Consider the following 14799-nt stretch of genomic DNA (forward strand, 5'->3'; position numbering starts at 1 on the left):
TCTACACATTTGTATTTTATTTTACGTGTCTAAAAGGTGGGACCCACCTAAATGTTCAGACATATGAGGAAAGCACAACTCCAATAATATTGCTTTAGTTTTTTAAGATGGTGGGAATCTTGAATCGGTTTGGTTTGTATTTTGTAGGTTGGAACGATACGGTTCAATTTCTATTACTTTTTTAATTCGGTTTTGAAGCATTTGGTCATGCGGGTTTTCGCAAATGGGCCTGGGTTATGGATACTACCCCAAACCCAAGCCCACTTCCGAGAGCGAGAAGATTTCGCTGTCGCGTGGGATTCCAAATCCTAATCGTCTTCTACATATTTATTTTCTTTAAAAACAAAGCTGCTGCTTTGTGGTCTGTCATCTGCCCTTCTCTTCGGTAGCGGAAGCGAAAACCCTAACCCTAGCCCTATCAACGAAAAGCACTTTCTGTTTTTTATTCTCTTTGGTAGAAATCTATCAAGCACATCTTATTCTCTGTATTCGTCGGATCTCTCATATCGATATGGTGAATAAGGGTTCTTCAAACGACTCGAAAAACGCAGGAGATGGAGCAAGTCCCGGGTATGTATTATTCTCGTGCGTCTTCTCTTGCGTCCAGGATTATTTTTGTTCAGCTTCTCTGATTATGGTTTTTATTCTACTTCTGTCAACAGAAAGATTTTCATCGGAGGACTACATAAAGATACGAGTCTAGGTATGCTTTCCATCGTCGTTTAATTTGGTGTTGTTTTAAATTGTATCTTCAAGTTCGGTTATATTGAAAAATAAATACTTTGTTTCGCCTTTTTTTTCCTTCTTTCTTTCTCAATTGTGATCATCTTCTGTTGATCAATCTGCCTTGGAGTTTTGGTTTTATTGATATTTATCCAAGAGGATTCGGAAAAAAATAAACCTTTTATTCCTTTATAGCCTGCTAATGGAGTTATCTAGCGATATATGATTGTTTTATTTGTTGAATCTTTTTACTCATACTTTGCTTTCACCCACCCATCTATTGTGACACAAACAGCGACTTTCACCAAATATTTTGGAAAATATGGAGAGATAACTGATTCAGTTATAATGAAAGATCGATACACCGGGCAGCCAAGGGGTTTTGGTTTTATTACGTATGCTGATCCTTCGGTTGTCGACAAGGTTATCGAAGAAACCCATGTCATTAACGGAAAACAAGTAAGCACTATTTCTGATCTCAGTTTAAAATTTTTGTTCTTTTATTAAGTTGTTTTTTTTTGTTTGTTTATGGCGAGTTGGATTCTTTGCTGAAATTCTCGGAGTATAATGTCCGTCTCCCTTCTTTTTTTGTTCGGGTGGAGGTGTCTGCTACCCATTTTGATACAAACCTTTTTTGGAGCTGCCAAAACTTTAACTATCCTCGAAATATGCAAGCAACTGATTACGTTATTGCAGGATTCATCTGAAATTTTCTCCCACAGAAAGTCTTTTCTTGAAGGGGGAAAAATAGCCAATGCAGAGCTGTTTTAGTGGTGAAACCAACACCTCTTAGTGAAGAGGTCTAGGTTCGACACTTGCTGAGGCATATTAATATTCCCATCCCATTGGCTTAATAAAGTCCCTTTGTACCAAACAAAAAAGAAGGGGGAAAAATACTTAGAATGGTAATAAGTCATCCCTAAGAATCATTGATTTTGAGGTGACGGCAGAAGATTGTGAAATGATAAATTTTCTCTTATGTCAAATCCCTACTCTATCCAGACACACATGCAACAACCACAAAATGTGTTATACTTTCATAATCTGAACAGAAGAAGTGGTTGCAGTGGTTTTGACGTCATGATTAGGTTCTAGTCCCTATGGGATGGTATTGATTTGAGCTATAAAATCTCAAGTAGTTACTTAACCAAAAAGTTGGCAGTTGGTTTAATCCCTTGAAGGTCATTGCTTTGAGATTTGGTTGAGATCCTTGACTGGGTGCTTTTTATTATGTTCTTGATGAGTAATTCCCATAATCTAGCTGTGGCTGAGGATTCAACTTACAGTGATCATCATATCCGTATTCTCACTTGAAGACAAGGCTCCTTGGCAAGGTAAGCCTGAAGTGGGAAACTAATCCTCCCTTCTCCTCATTTTTTCTGTTACTTCCAAGTCCCAACTCCCTGCCTGATTATCTATCCTTCTGAATTCAAGAGTCTTTAGAATGCCCTAGGCAGCCAACTGAATCCATTTCTGCTTCATACTATCTGATTAACACTGGATCCAACCCCTACCCTAATCCGACCCTTCTACTCCTAAATTGCTGCAATTTTCTGTAAGCCACTAATTGTTGGACCTTGAAGTCAAGAAGCACGTCTTCTAAGGTAACCATCCAAACCCAAGCCTACTTGGAGAACATGATTTACACCACAAACCCCTGTATCAGGTCAAGATTTGTCCCGTCCTGACTTTTATAAACCCTAATTCATAATTGATGGAAAATTTATGCTCTTCCAGATTTCCTAAAATCAAACCATATGTTTTACATCAACCCTAGGATCTATTTCCTATTACCAAATTCCCTAACCTCATACCATTCTTGTTTCAACTTGCAAGAAACCTACAGGACCCCATTCAGATACCCCATCAAGCCACCACCTACACAATAATCAAATTACGCTGGCCCTATGCTATTTGGCCCTCGAGCGGATAATGATCAAGGGTTTGTTTATTTGATCCTCATTCAATTGAAACTATATCATACAATTATTATTTACTCAAAACCTCATTGGGTCATTGATTGTATTCCGTTTATGCACACTTAAGTGCTTCAATTCTAACAGCACACTTTATACCAACATGTTGAATACTTGTGTTTTGGATGTCTGATAATTAATGTTTCTGCCCTTCCTTTACAACTTCAGATTACTTAGGAATCCACATCCCATTATAAACTTCTAGTTGTCAACAGTTTTACCATTATATCTTAGGTTTGAGTTATGTACATCCCATTATAAACTTATTGTTGTAAACAGTTGTACCCTTACACCTAAGATTTGAGATATCCACATCCCATTATAAACTTCTAGTTTTCAACAGTTGTACCATTACACCTTAGATTTGAGTTATCTATTATCCACGTGGGTCCATAAGCAATTCCAAATAAGTTTTTTTGACACTGGATCTGCATCATCACCTTGCTCTGCATTTGGCCTAGTACCTTGTGTTTTCTTGCTTTCTACCCATTGGTGAGTGCACATGGGTAATTCCATTTACTTAAGATTTAATACTAGCAGTGATTTTACATAAAATTTCTTCTAAATTAAATTTTTATTGGATGGATAAATTCCCGCATGGGCCATATGTTCTATTCCTACGTCCTTTCTTACCTTACCTTTCTACTGCTGATGAAATCTTAGAAAAGACTAATAGTTGGAAGCATTTATGTCATACATCGTTTGGTATATAGCATGGTTCCCTGGCTTATGTTGCTACATGATGCATCTTCATCATGACATTTATTTAGGATTTTGAAGTTAATGTGTCTATTTTGTTTACCCAGACTCTAAAAATATGAGATTTTGCTGACATGTTGGCCTTTGTTGTTGTGATGTTTAATGATAATATGTTTCGTATTGCTCTATTGATTTACCAAATTATCTTGTGGTAGTTCTTTGATAGACAGGGAACTAACTATTGTATTGGAAGGATGTTTTTACCATATCCCTGTAAGAGTTTTGAATTGTTAATTTTTGCAAATCATTTTTGACCTGGCAGGTAGAGATAAAAAGAACTATCCCAAAAGGCTCTGTGAATTCTAAGGATTTTAAAACGAAGAAAATATTTGTTGGTGGGGTACCGACAACTGTCTCTGATGGTAAGTTGTCAACGATTGTGATTTTTATTGATAGCATATAATTTCAATGTATCTAGTCAGTATCGTAATTAATGTATTTTCTCGAACAGATGAATTCAAAAATTTCTTCTCCAAGTATGGGAAGGTGGTGGACCACCAGATAGTTCGTGATCATGCAACCAATCGTTCTCGGGGATTTGGATTTATTGTGTTTGACAGTGAACAAGTTGTGGATGATATGTTAGCTGAGGGTAATATGATTGATCTGGCGGGTAATCAGGTGAGCTCAGTGGAATGGTGGTTTGTTATAAAAAACATTGATGGATTGGGTTTAACTCATAGTCACAGTTTAAAGTCTTTAAGATTTTGGATGTTATACTTGATGATATTTGTTAATTTTCTTCAATTATATTTGAAAGTTCTTCATTGGAAATCCCTACAGATTTTTTTACAGTTCTCAATGCCAGGAATGCCGTAATAATTGAAAATTTGTGGCTTTTATCTTAAGTTGCTTGCTTTGTTGTAGGTGGAGATCAAGAAGGCTGAACCAAAGAAACCCTCAAACCCACCACCGCTTCCTGCATTTGGTAGTGATTCTAGGGCTCGTTCAGTTGGTGACCCTCACAGTGGATTTGGCGACACATATAGTGGTTTTGGTGGTAGTGCTTTTGGTGCTGCTTCTTATAGGACACCTGGAGGTCTCGGTGGTAGACTTGGTGGTTATGGGGGGTATGCTGATGGAGGTGGAGATTTTGGCAGTGGTTATGGGGGGTTTGGCAGCAGTGGCCTAGGTGGGTACAGAGGAGAGTCTTCCCTTGGTTATTCTAGTCGCCTGGGAGCATATGGTGGTGGATTTGGAGGGGGTTATGGTGGAAGTGGCCTAGGTGGCTATGGCCGAGGAGGTGAAGGCTATGGAGGCTATGGTGGGTCTGGCTACAGTGGTGGCTATGATTCTGGCCCTGGTGCCAGTTATGGTGGGGCGGGTGGATTATATGGCAGTAGAGCAGGTTATAGTGGCACTAGTCGGTACCATCCTTATGCGAGGTAGAAAAGGTGCATCATCTTGCAGTTACAATAGCTCCTTCTAGCAGATCTTCAGGGTTGCCTCTAGTTCTACGTGTGTTCCATATTGCAGCAGGATAGATACTGGTTTGCATGCTTTAGACTTGTTACACCAGAGGAGACATTCTAGAAGATCAAGGAGATTGCTGTAGTTCTTGTTTGTTGGATTTATGTATGGCTTAGATATACTTTAGACAAATCATTTAGTGTTTTGTGTCATTGCTACACAATAGGTTGGTTTTTAATTTAGCTTGTGGTAGATTTAAGCATCTTTAATAGATTTTGCTGAATTTTTCAATTTTAGTATAATATTAAGATAAAGACATCTCTTCTTTAAGAAATAGTATGGTGCTAAAGGGTGATGATGATCTGTGGTTTCTTAGATTACTAGAGGGTGTGTCAGCTTCCAGTTGAGTTGCCACTGGACTATTCACTTTATTAGCTGTCAACTTGAGCATGTGTTATGTTTAAGCTAGCTGTGGCCCTTGATAAAATGTCTTAGTTAAGTGCATAATTCTAGTCGAGTTACTAGAGTGGTGGTGAATGCCATGTTTCCTGCCACTGAAAACTGCCACTGTTTTTCATGGCAGAGGCTAAAAGCTAGATATTTGATTGGCAGTTTTATTTAGTTAAGTATTATAGAATGAAATTTTAGAACTTCAATCCCACCCTCTTAAATTGTTTTTCATCATTCTACCCCAAAAAAAAGTGTCTTTCATTGATGTAGCAATTGATTTAATACAAATCAAGAAAACAAACCAACTGGCTTCCAGAAGCATATAGCTAAGCCAAGTGGATTACAGTTATTGCAGCTGGTTGATAATCTAAAGCAGAGTAGTCTAGGGTATGGTTTTTAAGGTTGGTTTTTTGAGTTGCGCCTGTTAAGGCTGGCTCTTCTTAACTTGGTATGGTGGTTGGTTGATGGGGCGCTACAGCCCTGCTGGTTGGGCGCGGGTGGGGGAGTATGGTGTTTTTTTGGATTCAGTTATTTTGCGTTGATGTGCTGGGTTGTGAACATTTCGCCCTGCGCTGAATGATCTCGTCACTTCGTATTGCTATGGCGGTGGATTGTGAGTCAAGTTCTTGGTTTGGGTTTGGGCTCGTCTGTGACTGTTAGTCTGTATTTTGATGGCTGTGGCATGATTTGAATTTATGATTATATTGTATCCATGAAATTTTGTTGGTTATTGGTAATAACAATAATTCACGTATTACAATGAAATTCTGTTTCGTTTCTGATCCAAAGTTCGAATATGTTAATCAAGCATTCCCGCTTAATTTCCGCCCCTGGACTGTAATTGTCACTTTTGCTAAAGAAGACTTTCGTGGAGGATATTACAAATTTCAAATTGCTATAGACCTGCAGCATTGGTAACCCAAGATGGGTAGAGGAAATGTATTGTTTTTTGGCTCGACTTTGGTACTGCGGATGGTTGAGATTGACCGAGATTTCGATCTTAACCGTCCGTTCCGTTTTTCAAAAATGTTGACACTTTCCTGAAATGAACTGGCAAGATTGGGATTTGCTGCCGGTTTATTATGCAGACCCAAGCAATTTCTAGTGTTTTCAACGTTCGCAATGTGGTCAATACATGACTATTTTAGTGCAATACATTGGCATTTGCAATCGTGTGTTATGATATATCATAATCATGGCAATTGCAAACAAGACGGATTGATTATAAACTTAAAAAATTTATTTATAATAATTTTACAATTTACAATATAGTAAAATGCATTGTGTTAAGATTTCCAACCGAGGGGAGGTGTTTGATAAGATCCTCAAATTGAATAAATTAAGACAATGTAGAAGATGATCTAGTTCTAATGGTGCCAGTGATGCCTGTGCTAAATACACTAAATGGTGGCCTCAACTACCACACTATTATCAAGTACCTAATGGATTTTTATTTGTGGCAGCAGCCCTGATGGAGCCACATAAGCACAAGACAATCCAACATTCTTAATCATATGGCAATGGTATAGTTGTAAATGTTAATTTTTAGTTTTTACTTTTTAAGGTTTAAAGTATACGAATTTACAAAAGGAGGTCCCTCCCATACCCGACTCCCTCTCTCATTCTTCTCAGGCTTTTTTTTCTTCCGATAACCTTGTGAAGTTCGTTGATGGTTCTTTTGGGTGAAGTTTGTTGATGGTGCCTCTGGGCTTGGATGGTTCGTGAGAGCAGACGATTTTTAAAACAAGCAAGATAACGGTACAACGGCACACATTTTATTGATCTGTTTGGAAGCTTGAATTTCAGATAGTTTGACGCTTTCTGTAAAAGACAAGAGCCAAATGAACAAAATAAACCAAGGATCTTGTGCAATATAAATTGAAAGACAATCACAAAACAAATAAATAATAAACCACCACAAGAATGAAAAGGGAAATGCAAACAACACACAAGAACTTTACGTGGTTCACTAATCCGAAATATTCTAGATTAGCTACATCCAACGGGAGAGATTTTACTATTTTAATCTTCAAAATAATACAAGATTTGAGAATAATACAATGTTACCTCAACCGGTCACACCACCACTCAAACCTCTTTGAAAATACCCTTCCACCTTAAGCTCTTGAAGAAAACCCTTTAATCCAAGCTCAAGCTTCAATGGAGTTGTAATGGAGAGAATATAAGAGAGAATATAACCCTTTTCTTGCAAAACCACAAAAATAAAAAGACCCCAAAAGCTCAATACCGTTTTTGCACAAAACCCACTTTAGAAGTCAATAGAAACTCACTTTTTATCATTCCATTTACATCTCCTAAGACCTTCTTAATGATACCAAACACCTACTCATGTTTAACACTTAAGTGGGACCCACCAAATTTAAATTTGAATTCAAACAAAAAGAAAAAGTGATTTTCATCACTAAACCCAACACATTCAATTTTTTGGTCTCATTAAATTGGAAATATACGATGGGAACTAATTGGTTGAGCTGAAAAGTCCGACTTCCTTTTTGAACACGATAATACTGTAACATATGGTTTTAAACCTTCTCTTTTCAAGCTTTATAATTGTGGACATCTGGAATTATGTGAGGATGAAACCTCTTAGTATCATTAACTTGCTAGGAGTAGCACTCAAATGGAATCATACATGAGTTTTTGATTTTATGATGGGTAATTTTCATCTGGACCCCCTGAGGTTTGGTCTATGTCATTTTTAGTCCAAAAAAACTGAAACTTTGCATCTACCTCCCTTGTACTATAGAAAAAGTCAATTTAAGGACAAATTATCACTTTCATGACAAATTTACCTTTTTTTTTTAATTTAAACAAAAAACATAGGAAATAAAAAAGAAAAAAAAAAAGAAAAGAAGAAGTTAATATTCATTTGTGATTCTCAAAATCTCGTTCTTCAGAACTGTAGCGAAACACCACAACTGCTCTAAGAACATCAAACACTTGAATGTTTCTTCATTCAACTCATTTAAACTTTGAATCCTTAGCTTAAACTCTCTTGTTTCACGGGGCTACTTTGGAAAACTCAGGTAAGTGGAAACAAGATTCAAGAATTTAAAAAAAGTAAATTTTCATTAAGTGACGAGAAATCGGAAGAGAAATAAAAAGGGAAAAAAACCCTAGTTTTGAAAAAAAAAATTATCTACGAATTGTAGAAAGGTTGATGGAGCGTCAGATATGAGAAACCATGGCTAAAGTCGAAGATGTTGTAAAGCAATCATTGGGGATTTGGTTGGGGATTTGGGAGAAGCTGTTGTTGGCATGTGCCATTAACCGTCATGGAACCAATAGCTGGGACTTTGTGGCTATGGAAATACAGAACCGAAACACTTCTCTTCGTCTTCTGAAGCCACAGAACTATAAACAGAAGTATCATGACCTTAAACACCGGTTCATGGCGAACGTCCGACGATAAGAAAGATGTGATTCCATGGCTCGAAGATAAGACTGTGTCGGAGAAGACAAATCTGAAACTTCCGACTATAAGAAAGATGTGATTCCATGGCTCGAAGATAAGACTGTGTCGGAGAAGACAAATCTGAAACTTCTGACGATAAGAAAGATGTGATTCCATGGCTCGAAGGGTTAAGAAAACTTCAATTGTTTAAGATGTTTCGATCTTAAACAATTCTTTTGATTTCGAATGGCATGTGTTTCGATCTTAAACAACTCTTTTGATTTTGAATGGCATGATGTTTCGATCTTAAACAATTCTTTTGATTTCGAATGGCATGTGTTTCGATCTTAAACAACTCTTTTGATTTTGAATGGCATGATGTTTCGATCTTAAACAACTCTTTTGATTTCGAATGCTAACAATCGCATTTCTCTGGTTCAAAGATTTGAATTTGAATTTTTTTTCATGTTTTGTTTAAATTAAAAAAAAAAAAGGGGCAAATTTGTCATAAAAGTGATAATTTGTCCTTAAATTGATTTTTTCTATACTACAGGGGAGGCAGATGCAAAGTTTCAGTTTTTTTGGATTAAAAATGACATAGACCAAACCTCAGGGGTCCAGATGAAAATTACCCCCTTTTATGATTTATGATTTATGATTTATGATTTGAAGAAGTGATATTATTTCCACTTCTAAGTTCTAACAACCCGACCTCATTTATTTGGTAAAAGGCAGCACTGAATTCATGCATCTAAAAGCATCAACAAAAAGTAGTTGTTTATTTTCCCAGGTTGGAGCGGTTGTAGTTGGACTTGACCACTATATCAACTATTACAAGCTCATGTAAGATTTTTCCCCCTTCTTCCTCAGTTTCTATCCTCCTTATCTTTGTTTTGGTGGCATTCTTCGAGCAACATTTCAAGGATTAAAGAACTGTCCAACTAGCCCAGGAAGGAAACTCTTAACATGGATCAAGTGTCTCACTTTCTGGGGCACAAAAGGGTGGACTGACACATTGTTTGTCTCAGTGCTTTAGTAGCTGCTGTTTGGGATTCAAAGCAAAATCTCGAACATGACTCTGTCCTCACCTTTCAACTTCAAGTTCTTCCACTCTGTCCCAGTTTCACAAGCCAACACAGAACCTTTGCCAAGAATAACCAAGAAAAAACTATTGAGATCTTTAGCCATGGCTGTCAAGGTAGGTTGAATCTAAGAACAAAGAGACAGAAGACCAAAAAGGACAGACGAAGGTCTAACACTCTAACTGCTGGTTTCCGCTACTTGCCCTTGGCAGCTAGGGTTTGGTTTTTCTGAGATTTAAGCTTTGATTCCAATACCAATCGATCCGATCCCAAAAGTTTGAGCGACCATCGACCCGGGTTCTTTTTTCTTTTTTTTTGGTAGACAGACCCGGGTTTGATATTTGGGGATTTTAAACAATTTTTATTTTTTGTGACATTTTTATATCATTTTTAACACAACCGTAACATATTCATACGACTAAATGACTAATAAATAAAATTTTGTATTTTTCTTGAGTAATAAAATTTGATTTTAATGTTTGGAATTTTATATTTTCTCATTATTTTAATATTTATCTTTAAATTTCATACACACAGATATATATATATATATATATATTCTATGATTTAACCTACAAGATTACCCACACAAAATTTTGAGGGGTGAAATTAGAGTTCTCTAAATAATATATATACACTAGATAGAGAAATTATCAACGAATATTTCACCCTAATAGCTCTTATCAATCTTTTATTTTTAGGGTAAAAAGAGCACTTATCAACCTAGAGAACCACCATCATAAGTTCATACGGCTATTAGGGCTAAAACACAAGAAGGATTTTTTGCTATTAACCCTTTGACCACTAGCCTTAGTGTATATCTCCATGATTTGCTTTACTGATGCACATTTTTTAAGATAACTTTGGTCTTTGGTGAACACACGCAAGTCATCAACGACTTCATTCGCTTGAATATTCTTCATCCTTGGGACGGACCATGTCATTCACCTGAGTTTCAGACCTAAGTAGTTTCAAACGGCGAGATCGGATCGTCCACCCCATCCCCCATGGCTTTTCAATGTTTTCCCATTTAAAGTTATTGTCCGTCCTTCACCGTAAAACTACTAAAGAAGCTGACATGTCTGTGGAATTCCAAGAATGATATTTATGGCATTTATATTATTTTTTAATGATATTTAATCAACAGAATAAATATGGATTCTAAGATTGGGATTTAAAAATCTACAAATTATAGAATTGCTACGGATCTCGTTATGTGGATTGCGCAGATGTCAATGGTGGTCTGCATAGTGACAGGTTCTCTCATGTCGTCCACGCGCGAAGCAGTGTTAAGTGGGAAAGAGTAGGATGGCCAAAACAATTGTTTGAGTATTTGCTCCAAAGAACACCAACAATTATAGGATTTAGTTTATGAAGTCACCTCTCAATTGAGATTTGAGTGTGGTTGCAGACTTTGTCAAGGTGGAAAAAGATGCAGGTGGAATTTATTTAGGCCTTAAGTCCAACAAGCAAGATCTAAGGCTCAAATATAAATTTTAATTTGAAACCGATTGAAATAATTTGATAACCTATAGGTAATGGTCCCAAAACATGATCCAACCCAATCCCATACTGTTAGTCCTTACTTCAACCCAAACCGCACCAACTCGAAATCAAATCCAAACTGAAATTTTACTGATGGTCTGTATCTGTTTGGTAATGAGCTCAAAACCAAGTCCAAATTAGCCTAAATCAGCCTAGACTGAACCACTGACAGTCAAGCTTGTAAGAAGTAGTAGTAAGAGGGGCAAAATGAAACCATGTCGCATGGGATTTTTGTTCGCTGCAGAGCGGATATCCTCCGCTCATTGCTGCGAACACAACACCTGTATTTTTAATATCTGACGACCAAAATGAAAAAAGGATATGAACGTAAGTATACGTCTTATTTTACACTTAAGGTTTTAAAGTTTTTAAATTTACAATCAAAACCCATTAATATCTATCAAATCATTTTAGCCTTTACAGAGAAATTATGACGTTGTTGATTTGATTTTTCAGAGATATTCTGGAATCTTCATAGATGCCAAGCAACCAAAAGGCCTAAATTTGAGCAACCTGGAAAGCTTGGTTTAGCTTTGTCAGTTTAAGATCAGATTTCAAAGATTCGGCCTTCTTTCTTATTTTCTGGCTGATTTGTTTTTTTTTCCAGTTCTTATCTCACCTTTGAGATCTAGGCTTTTGATGATTATTTCTATTTGGATTGATTTGTCGATATACAAAGATGAAGAACAAGTTAATCGAGCCAGAGACAGTGTTAAATCTGTTTGTGCATGCTAAATGATGTTAACGATCTCGTTTGTTTCTCTTAATGTTATTTGATCCGATCGGTAGGCAGATTGTGTGATACCAACACTCTAGGTCTTCCGATTAAAATAAGGTGAAATTTGGTAATATTTTTGTTAGCGATGGATTATGATGATTTTGCATCAATTTTGAGGAATCCAGTGGTGGATGTCTGGACTTTCATGTCTACGACCATCTCTGTTGCCATCAAGGAGCATTTCGAAGAAAAATCAGGTTTGCTTGACGAGAGAATCAAATGAGGAGATAAGTCGAAGAACAGCCCGATGAAGATGGGTTTTGATTGTAAATTAAAAAACTTTAAAACTTGTAAGTGTAAAACAAGATTTATGTTTGTGAAATTTAAAAATAATCTCAAGCGTTACGGTATCGTGTAGTTAACAGGTTGATCTCAAGGAGATATGCCACTTAGAATTCAACTTCTTAAAATTAATGTTTTCATGGGACGAGAGCAGTGGAATTGCGATCTGCAAAAGAAGGCAGACATTACAGGTTTTGAGATTATCGATGGTGAAGGTTCGGCAGATGGAGAGAAAGGGATGAGGATTTGGTTTTGTAAATTTTTAAATAGAAAACCTTTGAAGTTAAATTGTTTTTTTTTACATTTATACCCCTATACTTTTAAACCCAATCCTTCGTTTCTTTTCTGTAATCAGGGTGAAATCCGTACGTTGGCGGCAGCCGCAAATAAAAATCCTTATAAAAACATTGAAGTCGATGTTGTTCCCTCACAAATTCCCGTTTTCCTCTTGTTCTTCCCCATTCTTTTCTCTCCTTCTCTTCTCTGAGAGAGTTCAATGGCGGATAGGGGTACGGGTTCGTTTGCCAAATTTCTGAAGGACTCGATGGATGCAGCTGGTGATGTTCCCTTAGGAACTTCTAGGGAAATTGGCCAGTTTACTGGAAGAGTACTCGCAAAATGTCACGGTGTTCTGCGTCATGGAGGCTGTTACTATCAATGTATCTACTGCAAAGACGTGTTTCATGACCTTGATGGCGATGGCAATGAAACAGGTCTGATTTCTGTGAATGAAACAGGTCTGAGTTCTGTGAAGCGTAAAGAGTTCGAATCGCATCTGGTCCAGTATCATGGAGTTCGTATCGTTAGTGGTTTTAGAGCTTTTCTTCGCAGGAAGAAGAAGAAAACACTTCAGAAAGAACGTGATTCTTCCCAGTGAGGTCTAGGTCTTCTTTGATGGTTCAGAAAAGCAGTGTCAAACCCTAGATTGTTTTGATTTGGTTATTTCGTTTCAATATCTTAAAGACTATATTCTTAAACCCTTACTTTTGTGAATAGGTTGTAGGCTGTTTTGATTTGGTGATTTCGTTTCATACTGCTGTGATTTGGTGATTTCGTTTCGAAGATTGTATTGAGTTTTATTGGATCTCTGTAAAGACTAGAGACATCAATATACAAACCCTTACTTTCTTGATTTGGTTTCGAATATTCTATTGATTTGATGATTTCGTTTCATACTGGATATCTGTAAAGACTAGACATCAATATACAATGTGAAGATTTGAGGGTTGTTCTTCCAGCTCAGGTTTCTGAATAAATTATTAGATTAACACGACCTCTTAATTGTTGTCTTCTACCTCCAGCTGCTCTCCTAAAATGCAAGTCATAAGAACTCCAACAGATTATAATGAATATTTACCCTGCAACTCACAACGTAGCAGCATAAATCAGATTGAGATCCAGGTTTCTAAAACTGGAATTAGGGATGGAGGGTTAGGTGCAGGGGAGGTCCTTACACCAGCCGGCTGAAATCGGAGCTTAGGTTTAGGTTGGTCTAGTTTTTAGTAAGCCTATTAATTGTAGGTGCCAAAGTCTATTAGGAATCCTAAAGTTAACGCGAAAAGTAACTTGTGAGTTTAAGAGTAATGGAATTTTGTTTTGCGCAATTGCTGTGTTTGAATAAGTCTTGCTATGCTTGTCTCTCTCCTATGATTCTTTACTAGTGTCTCATTCGATCTCCATTGAAGAAGCTTCAAGAGTGCTGGGGAGTGGATACTACCCGAATCCCGAGCCCACTTCCGAGAGAGAGAAGATTTCGCTGTCGCGTGCTATTCCGAATCCTAATCGTCTTCTACATATTTCTTTTCTTTAAAATCGAAGCTGATGGTGTTTGGTCTGTCATCTGCCCATTCTCGTCCGTCGGGGAAGCGAAAACCCTAACCCTAGCGCTATCAACCAAAAACACTTTCTCTTTTTTTTTTCTATTTGCTGGAAATTTATCAAGCACACCTTATTCTCTATATTCGTCGGATCTCTGATATCTTGGAGATATGGTGAATAAGGGTTCTTCGGCAGGAAACGACTCGAAAAACACAGGAGATGGAGCAAGTCCCGGGTGCGTATTCTTCTCCAGCGTCCACGATGTGTTATTTTGTTTTTGTTCAGCTTCTCTGATTATGGTTTTTATTCTTCTTCTGTCAACAGAAAGATTTTTATCGGAGGACTGCATAAAGATACTAGTCTAGGTATGCTTTCCGTTTCCTGGTGTTAGTTTCAAATTGTATCTTCAAGTTCGGTTATAATGAAATAAACATTGTTTTGCGATTTTTTTCCTCTTCTCCATTGTGATCATCGTCTGTTGATGAATCTGCTTTGGAGTTTTGGTTTTATTGATATTTATCCAAGAGAACTTCGGAAAATTTTTTTTTTCTTCCTTTATAG

General features: G+C 37.1%; 1 protein-coding gene across 1 annotated transcript; it reads left to right on the plus strand.

Moving 5' to 3' along the window:
- The first annotated feature begins 356 nt into the window (after window positions 1-356).
- LOC149003933 (uncharacterized) lies at window positions 357-5202 on the plus strand. The gene is made up of 6 exons (XM_089168077.1): window positions 357-570; window positions 663-703; window positions 1019-1182; window positions 3721-3820; window positions 3910-4079; window positions 4326-5202. Exons 1-6 carry the CDS (start codon window positions 512-514, stop codon window positions 4845-4847), a joined length of 1056 nt encoding a protein of 351 aa, XP_089024203.1. The 5' UTR covers window positions 357-511; the 3' UTR covers window positions 4848-5202.
- Window positions 5203-14799: the final 9597 nt, after the last annotated feature.

This window comes from Hakea prostrata, chromosome 9 (assembly GCF_041222555.1).
Source record: "Hakea prostrata isolate BN-2017 chromosome 9, UWA_Hpros_2, whole genome shotgun sequence".
Lineage (NCBI taxonomy): Eukaryota > Viridiplantae > Streptophyta > Magnoliopsida > Proteales > Proteaceae > Hakea > Hakea prostrata.